At 38.2% G+C, this 22,188-nt stretch overlaps 1 protein-coding gene across 1 annotated transcript in view; it reads right to left on the minus strand.

Annotated features, from left to right (window-relative positions):
- Nucleotides 1-6,564: 6,564 nt before the first annotated feature.
- The window catches only part of LOC308257803 (lipase member K), a gene marked incomplete at its 3' end in the record, with an annotated part of 31,806 nt that continues 16,182 nt past the window's right edge, over nucleotides 6,565-22,188 (minus strand). The window contains exons 7-10 of the mRNA XM_080687868.1: nucleotides 19,621-19,767; nucleotides 17,506-17,577; nucleotides 10,457-10,528; nucleotides 6,565-6,798 (exon numbers count right to left, since the gene is read on the minus strand). Of these exons, the coding sequence (XP_080543994.1) occupies nucleotides 6,565-6,798; nucleotides 10,457-10,528; nucleotides 17,506-17,577; nucleotides 19,621-19,767 (525 nt within the window). The remainder of the gene's footprint in view (nucleotides 6,799-10,456; nucleotides 10,529-17,505; nucleotides 17,578-19,620; nucleotides 19,768-22,188) is intronic.

The following is a 22,188-nucleotide window of genomic DNA, read 5'->3' on the forward strand; positions in this document are numbered from 1 at the left end:
ACAACTGGTACCATTTTATTAAGCTATTGTGAAACTGAAATGTAAAGTGCTCAGACTGTTATTTTCTTATGCACTTGAGTGATTGTGTAGGTAATGGTTTCTGTCAAATCATATACTTCCTCTGGGTTTTTTAATCTTTGTACAACAAGCAGCATTTTTATACTAGGACTTCCTATGTGTTTTTACAGGTGAAGAATCCATTAGTTTGACATAAAACTTGATATAGTTCTCTTGACAGCTAGAGTTTTAATGTAAATTATAAACATGTTATTGTTTTATGCTTTGTAACTCTTGTAAATTTCAGTTATGTGACTCAGCATGTGTAAGTGCAGTCATTTCTGACACATATACAAGATTAAATATCAGGATATGCTAGTCTGGTATGTCCTAGTCCCCCAAAAGGTGCCTCCCTGTGAAATAGTTTGGTGCTCTGCCAGCCAGCCTTCCCCTGCCAAGGCTCAGATCTCATTCAGTTCCCTCCCCTCCAGACGAATCGCTCCTTATTTATGCCAAGAAATTCTTGACCAATGAGTCTTAGCCAAATATATATTAATTGCATCTTAAAAGCACCCCCATTTCCACAAGACCCAATCAAGTGCTTGGAGGACAGAGAGGACACTCTCAGCCATGTAACAACCATTTTTTAATCACTGACTTTGTGCCTGGGTGATTGTGGGCTCAATCACTCTACAGCTGCTTATTCACTATAACTGTGCTGAATCCACCGATATGAAGTGCACCCTCATCAGGGTGGACAGAAAAGTCTTCTCTGAGGAAATGAATTTTTGGCTGAGATCTGTAAAATCTGACAGATATTACAGGCAGGGGAATAACTCAGGTGGCAAGGAGCTAGGCTTACTGAAGAGAATGAAAGAAAGATAGGGAGCCAGAGAGTGATGAGCTTGAAGAGGTGGGCAGAGCCTGGTTTGTAGGCCTTAACCGCTCACAGCATTTTGAATGCAAAGCCATTAAATGAGACAGATATATCGAGGCAGCTGGTCTCCCACCCAAGTTCATTTGAAAATCAGATAATAGAGTTTCTAATATTATCTCCACTTTACAGGTAGGGAAATGTGGATTAGAGTAATTGTCTATGGATATAAATATTATAATGGAGCTAGGAACCAAACCCAAACAATTTGGACTTCAAGGCCCACGTATGAGTACTATGCTACAAAAACGTGCTTCATGAACATCTTTGGTCTTCATGACAGCATATGAGGTAGGCAGAAATGAATGACTCCATTTTGTGGAATTAATGATAAAGAACTTTCCTAGGGGCACAAAGCTAGTAATTAGCGGAGGTGGCTCTGGAAAGTCCATTGTTTAGCCCTAACATGAGCATTCTTCCATAGCGATTCCATCTTACCTCTCAATCCCTAAGAGGAAAGGTCATGATGCCTGTGAAGGCACTTTGAAATGAACATGACGTGCCATAGAAACGAGAGTGACTTTTTGTTATGGACGATCTGATAAATATTAGCAATACCCACGATATCCTCAGAAGGAAGGGTTAAGAGAGAACTGGTTCATTTCACTAAACCAATACATCCATCTGACACCATATTAGTGAGCAGGATAGACAGTTGGAACCATCATTAAAAGGTCTAGGTTGATGGAACCTAAAAATGTGAAAATACTCAGCCTCCTGTAAGAAATTTCAGGTATGAAATTAAAGGAAAGGCCATTGCTTACAGAGGATATTGACTTTTCAAAATTTCTAATTCTATTCAATATAGAAGAGGATTCTGCTAAAGCTTGGGTAATTTTCCTATGTTGCAGGGAGCGCTTCAGTGAGAGGAATTACATTGGGAAAGGTCAAAGGGATGACTCTGAGCTGCTACCTTAATGTGGTGTAGCTATGCAGAAGCCATCACAACACTCTTGTCAACAGATCTGTCAGCTGAATACCAGCCAAGCTGTCAACCTGGTTTTGACTCAGCACTTGGGTGGCCTGCTTTACATATTTATATACATCCCTGTTATGTGCTGGCATTGCCTGCCCCTGCTATTGATTTAATCACTCCCTCTCTGTAGCTCTGATGACATAGATTTTGTTTTCATTATTTTATTTACTTCAAGTCTGTATTAAATTTTGGTCTTGTCACTTTTTTTTTTTTGAGAAGAAATGCAGGGGCTTTATTATAATCGGTATTATTCTTGAAGTTAACAATTGGTACTCATTCAGGAAACAGTATGCTTTCAGCAAGCTCACAGATACATGCCAGGTGCAGCTACAAGTACATAAACATGCCCCTTGGGAAACAGCACGACACTCCTGCCTGCAAACCCAGGTATCAACAACGCGTCTACATTTCTGTAGCGGAAGGTGCAAGGGTCTGCACAGGCCTGACCTGCACTGCCTGCTCTCAGCACCCTTCTGGGATGCCAACTCTATTTCTAGTATCACATGATCTCACTCATCTAGGGGAAATAATGAACAACATAAACTGATGAACAAAAACAGACCCGGAGACAGGAAAGCATTGATGAGACTGTCAAACCTCAGAAGGAAGGTAGGGGAGGGGAGGGTGGGGGTAAGGGGGAGAGATCAACCAAAGGACTTGTATGCAGGCATATAAGCCTAACCAGTGGTCACGGACAACAGGGGAGTGGGGGCATGCATGGGGAGGGGTTTGGGATGGGAATGGGGGGATGAGGACAAATATGTGATACCTTAATCAATAAAGAAATTAAAAAAAAATTTTGGTCTTGTCCTCTGCACAGAGCCCCAAGAATCCTCTAATAAGCAGGTACTTTTGTAACTAGATGAGCTATCCTGGACTTACTATTGGGAAACAAAACAAGAAAGTTTTAGAGCCTAGGATTTGGATTTGGACTCAAGACCCAGATTTGCTTAAAATTCTTAAATATTTGACATGAGCTATGAAAATAAAACATTTAAATTTTCTAAGCATCAGTGGTCTTCTACAAAATAGATAAGCATAGTACTTGCATCACAAAGATATGGACAGGGATGAATGACCATATCTTTAATAAAAGCTAAATAAGTTAATAAGTGCATAATAAATGCTAAGTAATGTTCATTATTTTAATTACCATCCTCGCTGGGTTGAAATTTCCCATCATATTTTAAACTCAATATATAAGTCATAAGGGTAAGAACCATGGTTTTTTTCTTCCTCCCATGCCTCTTGCCTCTAACATATAAAAAATGCAGGGTAAATTTTTAAAATTAATAACCTGTTACTTTGAGGAGTTATTCAGAAACTTCTTTGGCAGGGACTACAAAAACTACCCACCACTAAGGAGACGTCTGACACACCAAGTCCTGCACAAAGAAGGGTTATGTTTAAACTGAAAAAAGATTCCATGTGAAAGTTTTCTTTCTTCTAGAAGCTGCTAGTGTTCAGAATCCTGAACATACAGTACAAAGTCAAATGAAAAAATATTAAATTGATATAATTGATGAAAGTGATGGTGATGTACCTTGAGATTCTTATTGAATAGAAATTAAAAATTAAAAAAGTATTTTTAAGATATAGCAATAAAAACAAGAAAATCCTACCTGCTTAAGAAATGTTATGATTTAATTATATTTTCATTCAGTTTAAGGCAAACAGTGTGGACAAATCCTGTCCATGAGAGTGAGAAAGATGTGTAGGAAGACTTAAGTGTACAAATCTTTTTTTGAATAAAACATTTGCATCTAGTTAAGGAAGCAGAGGCAAAATGTAACTGGAAAAGTGGGTGAAGTCAGATTATGGGAAACTTTGAAAGATAGATGGGAGTTAGGGTTTGATGGAATAAAATAAAAAGCCTAGTGTTATTGTAAATTCTGGTATGGTGGTATTTCATGGTGAAAAACCATTTTAAAAAGTAATAGGGAAGATGGATCAGTGGAAATGCTTGTAATTAAAGATGTTAGGAAGGAAGCAGTAAGACTTTTGCAGAGAAAAATTAATGTCCTAGAAATACTACATTTAACCAGCATTCTGAAAATATAGTTCATATAGTATCTTACTAATTTAAACACTTATACACCTTGGACAAGTCACTTCTTGACTGTGCTTACTTATATCTAAATTCAGAGGGTTGGACTCCATTACAGTTTCCTACAACATACTGGTAGTAAGATAGACAATTTTAGATGGAACAGAGAAAACTTAAAAATTTTAAGTTATACTTTTTATTTCATATTTTTACAATTACCTCCTTTATGTGAAGTTATACTGGTTACACATTAGCAGAATGATATAATTTTTCAAAAGAATCTTGACTTTTGCTTTTAGTCATGAGAGAATAACAGGGTCTGGAGTTATCATCCTACCATAAAAATAAGAAAATTGGAACCAAAGTAATAAACAACAGTTGTCAGACATTGGCAAGCAGGCAGCACTGTGATGAAAACAAGTAAGGTGAACCCTATGAAAACCTTAGCTTTTTGTCTACCAGCAATTTTTATATTGCGGCAAAGGTTGGGGAACCCAAGGAAGCTCAGTGGGCTAGTTGACTTAAGGAGACAGAGACTGGAATTCAGGGAGAATCCTATTATCATAAAAAGCTAATATGCAAATTGACTGAATGGCGGAATGACCAGTCGCTATGATGCGCACTGACCACCAGAGGGCAGATGCTCAATGCAGGAGCTGCCCCCTGGTGGTCAGTGTGCTCCCACAGGGGGAGCACCATTCAGCCAGAAGCCCTGAGCTGGGCTCAAAGCTGGCAAGTGCAGCAGTGGCGGTGGTGGGAGCCTCCCCCGCCTCCTTAGCAAAGTGGGCCTAAGCCAGCAGACAGACATCCCCTGGCAGGCAGTCAAGAGGGCGTAGGCCAGGCTGAGGGACCCCCACTCCCAAGTGTCCCTCCTCCCCCTCAACTGGGGATTGAGCCCACAACCAGGACATGTGCCCTGACCTGGAATCGAATCATAACCTCCTGGTTCATATGTCGATATTCAACCACTGAGCCATGCTGTCTGGGCTGTTTGTCTTCTTTCAATCATCACTAATCATCAGGGAAATGCTAATCAAAATCACTATAAGATATGACCTCACACCTGTTAGGATGGCTATTATAAAAAAACAAAAGACAAATGTTGTCAAGGATGTGGAAAAATTAGAACCTTTGTACATTGTTGGTGGGGATACCAAATGGTGAAGTTGCTCTGGAAAACAACAATATGGAGGTTTCTCAAAAAATTAAAAATAGAATGACCATCTGATCCAGCAATCCCATTTCTGTGCATATATACAAAAGAACTGAGATTAAGATCTTGAAAAGATGTATGTGCTCCGGGTTCATTCCAACATTATTCACAATAGCCAATGTATGGAAGCAATCTCAATGCTCATTGATAAACAAATGGATAAGAAAAACATGGTATATACATAAATAGTATATGCCTTCAAAAAAGACATGTTGCCATTTGCAACAACATAGATGAACCTAAAGAACATTATACTAAGTGAAATAAGCCAGTTACAGAAGGACAAATACTTCATAATTCCATGTATATAAAATAGTCAACTTTTGGATGCAAAGAGTAGAATGGTGGCTGCCAGGACCAGGGAGAGAGGGAAAAGAAGGGTTGTTCAATAGATATTAAAGTTTCAGTTAGGCAAGAAAAGTGCTAGAGATCTTCTGTACAACATAGTACCTATAGGTAACAATAACTTAAAAATCCATTAAGAGGGTCAATCTCATGTTAAATGTCTTAACTACAATAAAACATGAAGAAATGAAGGCAAAACAAAAGTTTTTTCAGAAAAAAACACTGAGAAAGTCCATCACTAAGCAGATCTGCAAAAAGAGCCATGTTCAAAGTTCCTCAGGCCAAAGGAAATAAGACAAAGAGAAATAAGGGCAGGGTCTCTCAAGCTTGTAATCAAAGAGACAAAACAATAATAATAACAATAATAATACTTTAGTGTTATTAACAATAGTAGTAGTTTACTATTGCTGGTAACAAATACCCACCAATGTAGCAGTTCAGAACAATATATGTTTATCACCTCACTGTTTCTGTGAGTCAGTGCTCAGGGCATGACATAGCTAGGTGCTCTGCTCAAGGTATCCCCGGGCTGCAATCCAAGTGTTGGCCAGGCTGCTTTCTCAACTTCAGGCTTTCCCGGGAAAGAGTGGGCTCCCAAGCTCATTTGAGTTTTAGGCAGAACTTATTCCCTTAAAGTCTTATGACTGAGAGTCCTGACTCTTTGCAAGTTATTAGCTGGCGGTCGCCTGCAGATCCTAGAAGCCAGACACAGTTCCTTTCTATGTGGGTTTCCTCAACATATCTGCTTACTTCATCAGGCCAACAAGGAGAATTTCTTGCTCCAATCTGCTAAGATGGCTTCTTACAGAACATAAAGTAATCAGAGATGAAATCCCAGCACCTTTGCCATAAACATAATCTAATTAAGGGGGTGCCATCCCACCACCTTTGCCAATTCTAGGAGCAATTCCGGTGCCTCCCTAACTCAAGGAAGGTGAGCTACACGAATGCATGGACATGAGGAGGTAAAAATCATTGGAGGGGTCACCTTTGGGTCTGTGTGCCACATTATTATCATGAAAACTTGCTTGCTTAGAAAAAGGTGTTTGGTTTTAGGAATAGTCCTCCATCATTCTAATTAGGTCTTGGTAAATTTCCTCGGGTGCATCCTGTCCAAGGTAAAAATCCACATGATTGTAGTGTGGAATAAATTTGTAATAAATAAGTCTGGTAATGTTTGGGAGTAAATTTTCAATGTCCCTGGGATCAGCCACACGGTCATGTCCACCACTCCACATTGCTGTTGGCACTTCCATCTTAGTAATGTTGTATAAGGGAGGTGTAAACTACATGCAATTAAAAAAAGGGAGAGAAAAAAGAAGAGTTTTCACAAAAAATCACATTAGAGAAGTAACAAAATCAGTTTTAAGCATGTACTTTAAATGTTAAAAATGTGCAGTTAGGATACACTTAATGATATGTAAACATTAAAATGTTAAATTTACTTGAAAACACTGTAGTGCAAAAATATGAATTGTAAATTTAAAAAGACAACCATTATGTTTTTGATTTGCATTTTTGGGAAAATAGAAAAGGATCCTAAAGAAAAGAGACACTTATTTCTTTGGGGGGCCATCTTTCTAGTAGCACTTGGACTGGGAATGTGTCCTTTTTAAACAAAATTTTGGATGGGATAAAATAGAACAAGTATAAATACCCCTCCACATATGCAGAAGTCTGGGCCCAGAGAATTATTGACATTTGAGCAGCCTCTTCAGGGAGCATTGAGACCCGTACATAAAAACACACATTTGAAATACGATGTTAAAAAGCCAGCCTGTTATAGAAAAATCGGGCCTGGCAAGCTTTCCCTGCTCCCTTCTTTCTGGTAACACCACTCTCATGCTGATTTGACAAATTCCACTCCCCCAGTTCCAGGGTAGTCCATGTGATCAGGCCTGGGCAATTCGTTCTTCATTCTTCTGGCCACAGTGATTATATGAGATATAATCAGGGCCCAAGTTCTCTCTGGAACTTTTTGACAGAGCTATTAAGAAAAATATTGCCTTTTTCTTTGGGTTTGCAGTTGGAAGAAATGTGTGAGCTAGATACATCAGTCACCATCCTACTACTACTATCTTGGAAAGAATTTGAGAATGGAAACAGCAAATGAAAGCAGAATTGAGAGAGAAAAAGCAAGAGAGAGCGAGCACCAATGCCAGCACCAAGTTCCTGGCTATTGTGAGTTTAGCATTATACGTTTTAGTTCAGTAAAGCAGTATAATAGAGTTTGTTTCTGCTACTTGCAGCTGGAAGTCTTAACTTTTACCATCCGCTATGGACTGTTTTCCCTCTAAATTCACATGTTGAAACCCTATCCCAAATACGATTGTATTTGGAGATAAGGCTTTTAGGAGGTGATTAGGTTAAATGGGGTCCTAATCCAATAGAATTGATGGCCTTATAAGGAGGGGAGACAGAGGTCTCTTTCTCTCTCACTGAGGAAAGACCATGTGAGCACACAGCAAGGAGGAGGCGCTTGGCAAGACAAAGGGAGCCCTCCCCAGAGCCCGACTAGGCTGCCGCCCTGTTCTCAGACTTCCAACTTCCAGAACTGAGACAAATACATTTCTGTTGTTTAAGCCACTCTTTATGGTGTGTTGTTTTTTTTTAAATCTCAGCCTGAGCAGATGAATATACCATAGTTAATTTTGGCAGCAAGATTAAGAAGACACTGTAACATGGACAAAGAGGTAGATTCTTAGGAAACCTTGGCTAGAGAGAGGTTTCTTAGAAAACTAGAAATATGCCTGAGGGAGACCCAACTTAGCGACTATGCACCCTGCATTCTCTTTGCAGGGTGATATTCAGGCAGAGCACACTGCTATAGTCATTCCAGATGTTACTGCTAATTGATGGGTTGGTGTCTGTGTCTCTGCATTACTGCCTATTTAAAGCATATCACCACTACCCATAATACTGGGAGGCATTGGACCTGAGCTTAGGACCAAGTGGTAAATGAGAATGTGTAGTTATGCCAAGGCAATGTGAAGGGCAGGAAAGGAAACGAGTGCCGGTTAGCACTGACCAGTAGTTCATGCAAAGCGGCGGTGGACTCAGGAAAGCCTGGTCCAGGGCCCAAATGCAAAGTTCAACTGATGAAAGAAGAGGCATGCTTTTTCTGACTCTACAATGTTTTCAGTAGAATAATAGAAAGCATAAATATTCAAATGCAAAGACACAGATAAAGAATACATGACAACACAACACAGAGGCAGCAACAACTATTAGCAAACTGTAGGACACAAAGGGGATCTGAAGAGCACCTGAAATCAGAATACCTTTAACTGCAATGATTTAATATCCTGCTAAGGATGAATGGGGGAGCCTAGAAAGATGGCAAAGCAAAAAGGAATATTAAGATTAGGATCCAAGTGATACATGTTGTCTTTTGGCCAAGAAATTTTTTTAAACTTTCTTAGTAATAGAACATTGGTGATTACTTTGGTAGTTACACATGAATAATTTATAGTGTTATTACTTATAGTTGTGACTATGTTTATTGCTTTTTAAAATGCAAACAGTTTACCCTCAGTTTGTTTGGGTTTTTCTTATTTTCCCCCAAAGTCCTACACCAAGTTTTCATAGCGAAACATGAATCACCATTTTAAAAAATAGAATCTGCAAGCATAATGATAAAGCTAATACCTGTGAGTCAGATCTCATCCAAACTGGTATCTGAGCCTCACATGGTGAGGCCATCATCTAACAGCTTTTCCTGGGGCAGCTATATACTCTTGCTAAAGCAGGGAATTGGTTGATTACAAGAGTAAATGGTACTTTGACATAGCATGTTTGTGTGTTTGGGCACACCCACTTACACACATATAACCATAGCAGTTTAGAGGAAAATCGGATTTTTTACACCAGTTAAGTTATGCATTTGTACTGTTGTAGTTAATATGGTGGCACTTTAAATTTGCTAGTCAAAAAGTTTCCAAATTTCCTCAGCCCTGATTTGTAAAACACTTGTATCTTTTTGAAATTATTTTATTTTAATATTATTATTATGTTTTAGAGAGAGAGAGACAGAGAGGAAGTGAGAAGGGGAGAGAGAGAGAAAAAAATTGATCTGTTGCCTCTTGAACACCTCCTACTGGGGATCAAGCCCTCAACCTGGGCAGGTACCCTACCCGGTTTTCACAGATAATGTCAGGAAATATCTTGACATACCATTCTCTGGCTGATAGCACTGCTTCTTCCTGAGGGGAATATTTCTGTCTGGTGTATGTTTAATTGTCCTTTATTGTTTTTAAAAAAATGAATAGCAAATGACTTTCCAAGAACTAATAAGACAGTGTTAGCTCATTTTATGAGAGATGGATAAGAAGTCAGAGAATATGCTCTAGAAACATAAATTAGGTATCTTTATTTCTCTCTTTAAAATATGTTCTCCAATGCTAAGAGTTCTTTCTTCTTCTTCTTCTTCTTCTTCTTCTTCTTCTTCTTCTTCTTCTTCTTCTTCTCCTTCTCCTTCTCTCTCTCTCTCTCTCTCTCTCTCTCTCTCTCTCTCTCTCTCTCTCTCTCTCTCTCTTTTGAGAAGATAGTGGAGGAACAATGGACTTTAGATCCAGAAACCCCTGGATCATATTTTGGTTCTTTACCAGCTAAATAATTTCGACAATTTATCTAATCTCTGAGCCTTGCAAGGTCATTGGGAAGATAAAAAATAATGATACAGCACATGGTAAGAAACCCAAGTAACATCTGATCTACATAAAATAGCTGGCATAGTTTGGGACTTAGTAAGTGCTTAATGAGTGGATACTACACAGGGTGGGACAAAAGTAGGTTTATAGTTGTTCATATGAAAAATATTATGATGAATAAAGATAATACAAGAATAATCTGTTTTGCATATTCACAACTGTAAACCTACTTTTGCCCCACCCTATATTTATTAGTTCATTTGCAGTATGCAACTGATGATTGTTATTATCATACCTGTTGGAAGTGTATCATGTTCTGATAAGGGTTTCCCCAATCAAAAGCTTGGAACAGACCAGAATTAACCGCCTATAACAAAATAAAAAGAATAAACACATTAAAATGATATAAAAACATACATTTAGAGACAGTAAACAAGAAATATACAGAGAAGATTGACATTATGTTCCTCTCTTTAGCACATGAGAAAACTCCATAAAGAGTAATAAGCCAAATAATAAAAATGATACAAATTTATATTAGTATTAATTAATGAAACTCGGAAAGAGAGAATGGTGGCAGAATAGACAGACGTGTCCCGAGCCTTGTCCCGGAGCAGATAGAAAGAACAGGTGAGGGTTGCACGGGGAGTGTCTGTTGGAGAGTTAAGGAACAGTTATACTCCAGGAGAAGGTGGGAGACTGCTGGACAGGGGTCCCCTGACCGGACAGCCCCCACTGCTGCCGGGTTCCCTCCCGGAGCCACCGGCTCAGATGCGGAGACCGCGCCATCTTGAAGGGGAAAGTGGATGTTATCGGAAGCCTGAAAATCTACAACTGCAGCATCCACCGAACAGCTGCGAACCCCAGAGCACCAGTCCCCAATTGGCGCAAACATGCAGATTCAGAGGAGCTCTACACTCCACCACGGAAAGGTCAGATTTCGCTTGGGATAATTTGATTACTTGAGCAACAAGAAAAGCCCAGTGTAAGCAGAAGGAAGGAAGTAATAAAGATCAGAACGGAGATAAACGACCTAGAGACCAAAGAAACAATACAAAAGATCAACAAAACCAAGAACTGGTTCTTTGAAAGGATAAACAAGATTGATGAACCTCTAGCCAGGCTCACCAAGAAGCAAAGAGAGAGGACCCAAATAAACAAAATCAGAAATGAAAGAGGTGAAATAACAACAGATCCAGCCGAAATACAAAGGATTGTTAAAAAATACTATGAACAACTCTATTCCAACAAACTGGACAACCTGGAGGAAATGGACATATTCCTAGAAAAATATAACCTTCCAAAACTCAATCAGGAAGAATCTAAACAGCTCAATATACCAGTAACTATGGAAGAAATTGAAGCAGTCATCAAAAAGCTTCCGGCAAACAAAAGCCCGGGGCCAGATGGCTTCACAGGAGAGTTTTACCAAACATTCAAGGAAGAACTAAAACCTATCCTCCTCAGACTATTCAAAAAAATTCAAGAGGAAGGAACACTTCCAAGCTCCTTCTATGAAGCCAGCATCACCCTAATACCAAAACCAGATAAAGACAACACAATGAAAGAGAATTACAGGCCAATATCCCTCATGAACATAGATGCCAAAATCCTCAACAAAATTCTAGCAAATCGGATCCAGCAGTACATCAGAAAGATCATACACCATGACCAAGTAGGATTTATCCCAGGAATGCAAGGATGGTACAATATCCGCAAATCAATTAATGTGATACATCACATAAACAAATTGAGAGATAAAAATCACATAGTCATATCAATTGATGCAGAAAAAGCATTTGACAAAATCCAACACCCTTTCTTGATAAAAACTCTCAACAAGGTGGGAATAGAAGGATCATACCTCAACATAATAAAAGCTATATATGATAAACCCACAGCTAACATCATACTCAATGGGCAAAAACTAAAACCATTTTACCTAAGAACAGGAACAAGACAGGGATGCCCACTCTCACCACTCCTGTTTGACATAGTTCTGGAAGTATTAGCCATTGCAATTAGACAAGAAGAAGAAATAAAAGGCATCCAAATTGGAAAAGAAGAAGTAAAGCTGTCCTTATTTGCAGATGACATGATATTGTACATAAAAAACCCGAAAGACTCCATCAAAAAACTAACAGACTTAATAAATGAATTCGGCAATGTAGCAGGATACAAAATTAACACCAAGAAATCTATGGCATTTCTATACACCAATAGTGAACTTACAGAAAGAGAGACTAAAAAAGCAATCCCATTTACCATCGCACCAAAAAAATTAAGATACCTAGGAATAAACTTAACCAAGGAGGTAAAAGACCTATACACAGAAAACTACAGGACACTAAAAAAAAGAGATAGAGGAAGAGGTAAACAGGTGGAAGAACATACCATGTTCATGGATTGGTAGAATCAACATCATTAAAATGTCCATACTACCCAAAGCAATCTATAGATTCAATGCACTCCCCATTAAAATACCAATGGCATATTTCACAGACCTAGAAAGAACTCTCCAAAAAATCATCTGGAATAAGAAAAGACCCCGAATAGCCACAGCAATCCTGAGAAAGAAGAATAAAGTAGGAGGGATCTCAATACCAGATTTCAAGCTGTATTACAAAGCCACTGTTCTCAAAACAGCCTGGTACTGGCACAAGAACAGACATATATACCAATGGAATAAAATAGAGAATCCAGATATCAACCCAAACCACTATACACAATTAATATTTGACAAAGGAGGCATGAACATACAATGGAGTCAAGACAGTCCCTTCAACAAATGGTGTTGGGAAAATTGGACAGATACATGCAAAAAATGAAACTAGATCATCAACTTACACCATACACAAAAATAAACTCAAAATGGATACAGGACTTAAACATAAGACGGGAAACCATAAAAATACTAGAGGAATTCACAGGCAGCAAAATCTCAGACATATGCCGAAAGAACTTCTTCACTGATACTGCCCCTAGGGCAATGGAAACCAAAGAGAAAATAAAGAAATGGGACTACATCAAAATAAAAAGCTTTTGCACAGCAAAAGAAACCATCAACAAAACAACAAGAAAGCCCACTCTATGGGAGAACATATTTGCAAATTTTATCACTGATAAAGGTTTAATCTCCAATATCTACAGGCAGCGTATATTAATAAAAGGAAGATAAATGATCCAATAAAAAAATGGGCAACGGACCTAAATAGAATCTTTTCGAAAGAAGACAGAAGGAAGGCCAAGAGACACATGAAAACATGCTCAAAGTCACTAATTATCCGAGAGATGCAAATCAAAACGACAATGCGATACCATCTCACACCTGTCAGAATGGCTATCATCAACAAATCAACAAATGACAAGTGTTGGCGAGGATGCGGAGAAAAAGGAACCCTCATGCACTGCTGGTGGGAATGCAGACTGGTGCAGCCACTGTGGAGAACAGTATGGAGTTTCCTCAAAAAACTGAAAATGGAACTCCCATTTGACCCAGTAATCCCACTCCTAGGAATATATCCTAAGAAACTAGAAACACCAATCAGAAAGGATATATGCACCCCTATGTTCATAGCAGCACAATTTACAATAGCTAAGATTTGGAAACAGCCTAGGTGCCCGTCAGCAGATGACTGGATCAGAAAACTATGGTACATCTACACAATGGAATACTATGCTGCCATAAAAAAGAAGGAATTCTTACCATTTGTAGCAACCTGGATGGAATTAGAGAACATTATGCTAAGTGAAATAAGCCAGTCAATGAAAGAAAAATACCACATGATCTCACTAATTTGTGGATAATAAAAAACATTATAAACTGATGAACAAAAAGATAGATACAGAGGCAGTAAAGCATCAAACAGACTGTCAAATTACAGTGGGAAGGTTAGGGAGAGGTGGGGGAAATAAGAGATCAACCGAAGAACTTATATGCATGTATATAAGAGTAACCAACGGATGCAAAATATTGGGGGGGTGAGGGCATGTATGGGAGTGGGGTGGGGGGGGGGCAATGGTAAGATATGTACACATATAATACCTTAATAAAAAAAAATGGGCAGAAGACCTGAATAGACACTTCTCCAAAGAGGACATACAAATGGCCAAGAGACATGAAAAAATGTTCAATGTCACTAATCAGCAGAGAGATGTAAATTAAAACGGCAATGAGATACCACCTCACACCTGCCAGAAGGATCTCTTACCCTTTGAGACAGCATAGAGGGACCTAGAGAGTATTATGATAAGCAAAATAAGCTAGTCAGACAAGTATTCTCACATGATCTCACTTATATGTTGAATCTAATGAACAAAATAAACTGATGAACAAAAAAAGATCCAGAGACAATGAAGCATTCAACAGACTGATGTATTTCAGAGGGAAGGGTGAGACTGGAAGAGGTTAACCAATGATCTGATATGCATGTATGTATAGCCCATGGACAGACAATAGTGCAGGGAAGGCCTGGGGAGGGGAAAAGAGTAGGGAGGGTAGAAGTGTCAATGGGGGGTTGGGGGGGGGGGGAAAGGGGGACATCTGTAAAAAAAAAAAAAAAAAGCCCAGTGTAAGCAGAAGGAAGGAAATAATAAAGATCAGGGCGGAGATAAATGACATTGAAACCAAAAAAACAATACAAAAGATCAACAAAACCAAGAGCTGCTTCTTTGAAAGGATAAACAAGATTGATAAACCTCTAGCCAGGCTCACCAAGAAGCAAAGAGAGAGGACCTAAATAATTAACGAAACTAATTGTCAAGCTTATATTGCCCCCCCTATAATTTTCCAATGAAAATCCTCAGACAGCAATACCTTTAAGTGTTACAATGCTATATACAGACTTTTTTTTTTTTTTAAAGATGCTGAATTGAATGATTCTTAAATATCTTGGCTTAAGGAATTTTTACACATCATTTTTAAAGGCACCACCTATGTAACTCCTACATTAAAAAATGACTGCCATTATTCTTAAACAACTTTAAACCTTATTATCCTTATCAGGTGGTCTAGGATATTACAATGTTACTCACTATTCTTAAACAAATTTGTTACTATTGAAAGGAATATTTATTCACAGAACGTCTCAGTGCTTCCTGTGAGAGGTATGGCATGGCTGTGTCCTTTTGTCTGCAAGGCCAAACATCCTGCCGTCTTATCAGTAATGTGGCCACAGGCTGCATGTCTGAGGTGCCATGCATGTCTATGTTTGTATTTTAATTTTAGATCAGATATTGGAATAGAAAGATTCATACACCTAGGGGTTCCTATTTCTGTTTTTTGCCACCCATGCTGATTAGAAGAGACAGATAATTTTTACCTTTACATCATGCACTTCATTAAATTATTCTCTGACGACTCTAAAGGTTTTGTTTTGTTTTTAACTCATTTATTTATTTATTTATTTATCCTAACCCAAGGATATTTTTCTATTAATATTTAGAGAGTGGAAGAGAGAAGGAAAGACAGAGAGAAATATTGATGTGAGAGAAACACATCTATTGGTTGCCTCCTGCATGAGCCACGGCCAGGGGCCTGGGCCAGGGAGGATCCTGCAACTGAGGTACATGCTCTTGACCGAAATCGAACCCAGGACCCTCTGGTTCACAGGCCTACGCTCTATCCACTGAGCCAAACTGGCTAAGGCTCTAAGGGTTTTTTTTCACACTCATTGATTTAAACTTGATTTTTAGTTTTAAATGATTCCCATCAGATTTATATTGACAAAGGCAGCAACCTTTTGTTATTGAAATTCTGCAAATTTTCAACAATGGGAAGCAATAGACTGTACTAGCTAGGAACTTGGATTCCAGCATCAAACAGACCTGGTTTGAATCCAGGCTTAACGGAATGTTGAACCGGTGGTCCAGGACAAGATATTTATCTTCTCTAAACCTATTTTCTCACCTGTGAAATAGGAATGACAATAACATTCTTCTTGTAGGTTGTGAAGATTAAATAGGGCAATGCATAAAAACATGTAGCACCTAGAAATGTTCAACAAATCTCTTTTCACTAATATTACTACCATCATCTGCATCTTTGTCTATGTAACTTATGACCAAATATTTTACCACCCACCTTTATTTCTATCCTGAAGAGGACTTCCTGACAGAGAAGGGTACTTTTTAAGAAGAGTCATCTGTGCATGTGTAAGGGATTGGCTATTTAGAGAGTGGAGGAGAGAGGGAAAGACAGAGAGAAATACCAATGTGAGAGAAACACACCGATTGGTTGCCTCTTGCATGGGGCCCAGGGGCCCAGGCCAGGGAGGAGCCTGCAACTGGAGGAGCCTCCATTTGTAGAATGGAGAAATCAATGTCTTTATTGAAAGATTGTTATGAGAATGAATTTGATGACACTGAATGAAACCATGTACATAAATAGCAGAAGAACACATAGTAAGTGCTCAATAAATATGAAATTGAAGTTGTATTCCCTGAAAGGTCATGCCCATCAGAGAGTCTCTGTCTCCTCATCAGTAGGAGGCCCTAAGACTCAAACTTCTTTTTCCCTATGTGAATGTGAAGGCTTATCTCCTGGAGGTAGAACCCTTCAAAGAATTTCAGAAACTCCCAACTAGTGTGTCAGGCTATCTATAGCAGTGATTCTAAATTTTAAAGCAAAGAACAGGGTGTAGGTTAAAATGCAAATTCCTAGAGATCTCAGCTATATTAAAACTTTGAGAAGTACCTTCTTTCTCTCTCTTTCTCTCTCTCTCTCTCTCTCTCTCTCTCTCTCTCTCTCTCTCTCTCTCACACACACACACACACACACACACACACACACACACACACACACGTTTGGGTCAGACAACTATACTAATTGAATTTGACTTATCTTTGAGCTTGTCAAATATTGAGTAATAGAGTAATACACGCACACACAAAGCTGAGGGTAAAAATAGACAACATTAATCTATTTTAATCCCTCCCTAATATTTAATTTTCTCTGAATTATTTCTCTGAATTATTTTCACACTCTGAAATGGCCTATATGCCAACTGGAGGGTGAAATAGTCTATATCATGACATATAAAGTTCTACTAAAAGCTGGTGATTTCCAAGAGGAGGAAATACAAGTTTTCCTAGAAAAAGCAGTTTGGAGTAATCTAAAGATCAGAATTCAGGGAATATGTCTAGGAACCAAGCCCAAACTCCAGACACTGAAGATGTGAAGACGAGAAGGGAGTAAAGGAAATCAGCACGAGTTTTGCTGATTCTAGGAACATCAACTGGACAGTGGCAGGTGCCTGCAAAACCCTGCAGGGAGTTCTCGGGGAGAGCTCCTTGGGGATCTTGCAGAGATGTGTGTGCCTCATATCAGAAACAGGAAGCACATACCTGGGCCCAGTGTAGCATGTTCTGAACAGATGTTCCTGCCGGACTCTGTGCCAAATAAACATCCAAGCGACTCTGTAAATAAAGAGATTATGTCTCATTTGAAGGCTTATCATATAATCACATCCAAGTAAATTTGAATATCTTTTCTGTTTTTCTTTTAGGAATAAACATATAGCATACCCTCTGAAGACTCATTAACCAAAGAAGCCCATCTTTAAGAACTTTTCCTTTCCTTAGCTCTGCTCTTCTGTCCTGAGCAGTGTCTCATAGAGCCCACAGAGGGCATCCCACTAGTAAACGACAAAAGGTCTTTTTTTCCCAGTCTCACCTGGGACAGGTCTAAGATGACAAGAAGTCATTGACCTTCTTCTTCACCCAATGTCATGTCCCAAAAGACATTCCGAGAAAGTGTTCATTGTAAGACATTGAGAACAAATCTGAATGTTGCCTTTGTCATCTGATTTTTAAAATGTGGTAATATTCTGCAGGGCTCTTTGAAAGTTTGTGGGGCATAATCCATCCAATATTTTAACCTCCATTAACTTTTAAATTTATTCTGAATTTTAAAAACCCTTGATTTTTTTCATAATTTCAATTGCATTTTTTAGTATACAAAAAGAGTTATTTTCCACCAAAATTAACATCAGAAACATCTTGGAGCTAAAAAAAAAATACAACTGATTATGAGTTACCCAAACCTAGAATCAATATTAAAATCTCTAAGAATGAGTTCTGGACATGTGTATTTTTTCAAAGTTCTACAAATGCTCTACTTAGGTATTCCTGGTTATACTGTACTAAAATAAACATTCTTGCAGGCATTGTAATATTCCATAGTCCAGTCCCCAACAGTGAGAAAAAAAGGCATTCTGACTATATAAATATACAACAAGGGCCCCCCAAATTTATGTTCAACTGTGTTATTTTGTGAAGTCTTTCGTTAGCAAACTCTCAAACCATGTTGAGAGGGTGCTTTTGAAATTATCTCTATTGAGTTTGCTTAAAGGTCTTTTTACTTACCTTTACCTACATGAAATGCTTCCATCTAAGTGATAGGCAAGCATAGATTCCCTAAAAATGTGAAAAGGCAGTAGCTAAGGCATGTTTTGCATAAACAATCTTTTATAAATCTTGCTTGAAAGCAAGGAAAGTGTTAAGCAGTGTTTTCCACTGATAGAGGGATACAAGTCTCTGGGCAGAATCTGTGACATAGATGGAAATCAACTTCAGCTTTGTTTCAAACATATCTCCTCCCTGGCTGGGGAGTAAATAGTAACTTCCTTTCTTTCCCATTCCCACTCTTTGGGTCAGCTAGTGGTAACTAAAAAAAGGAAAGAATCTCAGTTAAGTTGGAAAGGACTGGACAAGAACCCCAACATTTATTCCTCTCAAAATCCTTTAAACTGTGAATGTATAGCTGTCATTGAAGAGCCACCCCTTTATCCCTTTGGGTTAAAGAAGTGGCTCACAAAATGGCCATTTCCACATCACTTATGAAAGTAGAAAATTGATTTAAAAAATAGAGATGCCTGAGCTCACTTCCTAAAATTCTATTTCAGTAGGTCAGAGATAGGGCTCAAGCACAGCAAGATAAATTTCAAAACCATAGCCATAGTCAAAATGAAGGACTTTTCAATGTGGTGCTTTGGCCACTAGCAAGAGTTGATGAGAATTTTCAGCAAAAAACCTTCTTCTCAAATCCTCCTACTAAAGCAGGTGGACTCAGTTTTTTTTTGTTTTTTTTTTTTAATATATTTTATTGATTTTCACAGAGAGGAAGGGAGAGGGATAGAGAGCCAGAAACATCGATGAGAGAGAAACATCGATCAGCTGCCTCCTGCACACCTCCTACTGGGGATGTGCCCGCAACCAAGGTACATGCCCTTGACCGGAATCGAACCTGGGACCTTTCAGTCCGCAGGCCGACGCTCTATCCACTGAGCCAAACCGGTTTCGGCTGGACTCAGTTTTGGTGGGAAGCCATGAACATGCTAATTACATTTCCAGAGACAAAAAAGCAGACCTTGAATGTAGTTTGTATGCAATTTAGAATGAAATCTCCTAACTGCTGTTTAACAAAACAATTTCTTTCCCAGTCCAAGTATTTACACGTACCATGTTTAAGTTTTTTGGATCAAATCCACAAAAAGAAAATAGGAAGTTGCTGCAAATACGATGAAATAGCTTCCGGTTGCACACTTTGGTGGCAATGAATTGTTCAAGTAATGTATGAGGAGAGAACATCTTGTCACCAAATAACACCTGCAAGTTCAATTTAAGACACAATCAAATTTCATAGATGTGCATGTCAAGAGTGGAAAATGAGTGGTAATTCAGATAAGTACTGGACAGAAGATGACATCTGCTTAGTACGTATAACTCAGTGAAACTGGGAGTTCTGTTAAATTTTGTCCTTGTAGTTCTCCCAACTCACCTCTTTTCCCAAGATCCTTTAGTTGGAGTATTTTTGTAATGCCCCCTAAGAAACTAGTCCCCACAGAACACTGTTAAGGCTTTGGAGTAAGGGATACTTTGGTTTGATTTTGGACTCTGTCTCTTATACTTTAGGAAAATATTTACTTACTATTATCCTGAAATTTCTCAACTATAAAATGGAAACTTAATATGCACTAAGACTGCTGTGAAGATAATAGGTCATGTTTAAAAGGCACCTCATGCATTTTCTAGAACCCAGTAAACACTCCCAATACAATGTTATTATTATATTTAGTGACTGACACAGACTTAGAGTCATTCCTTGCAGAATCTTTTAATGAACTCTAGAGGCAAAAACTGAACCCAAAGAAATGAATCTCTACTAGTGGAGTTTCAAGCAATGTTACAAGTTAGTTTAACTTATTTTTGAACTTTAAGAATCCTTGAAATTAAAACATAATTTAATATCTAAACTCCTTGAATACAAGTACAATCTTGCCTTTGTTTAATAATAACTACTTTTATAATCTTAGGATAATAAACTAGATATAAAGCTGAAAAAATTTTTTTATTCTTAAAACTTTTAGAAACATCCATTTACAGTAAAAAAGAAACACCCTGTCATATCTCTCTCCTGGAATCCTTCATTAACTGGCAATTATAACTAAAGTACAACAATAACTAGCATTTACTTTTATTGCACGAATACACTACAATGTCTTACACTATCTTTGGTAAACTAGATCTAGTAAATTCCTACTGGTTATAATTTGTTAAATTCTGAGCTTAAAAAATAGTTACCTTATACAGTCAAAGGTAATCTTCATTCAATGGAATATCTTATATTCCATGGAATATTAATGAAGTATATGGTATGTCATAGAGAGAGAGAGAGAGAAGAAGGGAGGAAATAAGGAAAGAATGGAGAGGCTACAATATATTAAACTCGTTGAAATCATACTTCTTTAGGTCTGGCAAATAATAATTAACCATTGCAGAAATTACCTAATTTATTCTGGCTTCTATTCACTTTATCCCAATCAGTGGGTTAATCCATTTAACAAATTGTAACTCTTCCTATGTAACTGTCTACCTGGTAATTTAATAATAGTACCCATCGTTTAAAAGAATGTCGACATCTGTGTTCTCGAGTGTGATAACCTAAATAGATCTCCACAGGAATAAGTTAATTAAAGTAGAAGGCAGGATCTTATTTTACTCAGTGGACATTTTTGTTTTTCATTTACCAATATCTTTGTCATTCACACTTGGCAGAAAATTCATGTAAAAGAAAACAGCCAATTCAGAGAGTAATCAGCCATGAAAATACGATTGAAGAAAGAGGTTATATCTATCATAAGGGGTCCTTGTTCCTTGTTCTGACAGTTGACTTTCCTAAAGACAGAGTGAATTAGCATGGTAGTCTCTGACTTGACTCCACTTCCATGTCCATGCATGAATGACTCAGCTAAACTAACACACATTTACCCAAGAATAAATAATTGCTCTTTTAACTAAAAGGGGCTAGGTAATAATACAGACTAGCCATCTAGCATCCACTTGGAGAGTGGTAAACATGCTGACTTGTCACTGTAATTCCAAGTTTGTTCTGAAGGGGGCATGTTTGTCACAGAGATATGCTTCTTCTGTTAACTTTTGGTACCTGTGTGTGAATTAGAAAAGCCCTCTCCCCTTTTATTCTGTGCACATGGCTCCATGCCACGGCACATGGCTGGCCAAGCAGAACATGGACTGGATTCAATAGCTGAGCTCCATAAGTAGCTACATATTGGATTCGATAGCCTGTATGGCTGCATAAGGATTCAAGGCAGACTTCTTCAGGTTGGCATGGAAAATGACAACATATAAAAAGAGCACTGACCATGGATGATCTGATCGGATCTGGATTCAAATTCTGATTCTGTCATCCATTCGCTAGGTGATTTGGGACAGAATGCTTAGCCTCTCTGAGACTCAAGTTCTTCTTTTATGAAATAAAGACAATATTAATAATCCTTATTATTGTAGATAATATGTAAAAAAGCAAAGGGTCAAAGCAAGCTACAATTTAGAGAAAAGAGAATTAGGAATTAGTGGGTCACATGTGGTAGCTCCTCTATTGGAGTTAAAGCTCTTTCAGGGCAGCCTTTCTAAAACTACAAAACTGATCAAGCCGTTTCTCTGCTTAACATACTTCATTGGCTTCCCATTACTAACAGAACAAAAATCTAAACTCCTTAACATGAC

This window comes from Plecotus auritus, assembly GCF_963455305.1.
Source record: "Plecotus auritus genome assembly, chromosome: 9".
Classification (NCBI taxonomy): domain Eukaryota; kingdom Metazoa; phylum Chordata; class Mammalia; order Chiroptera; family Vespertilionidae; genus Plecotus; species Plecotus auritus.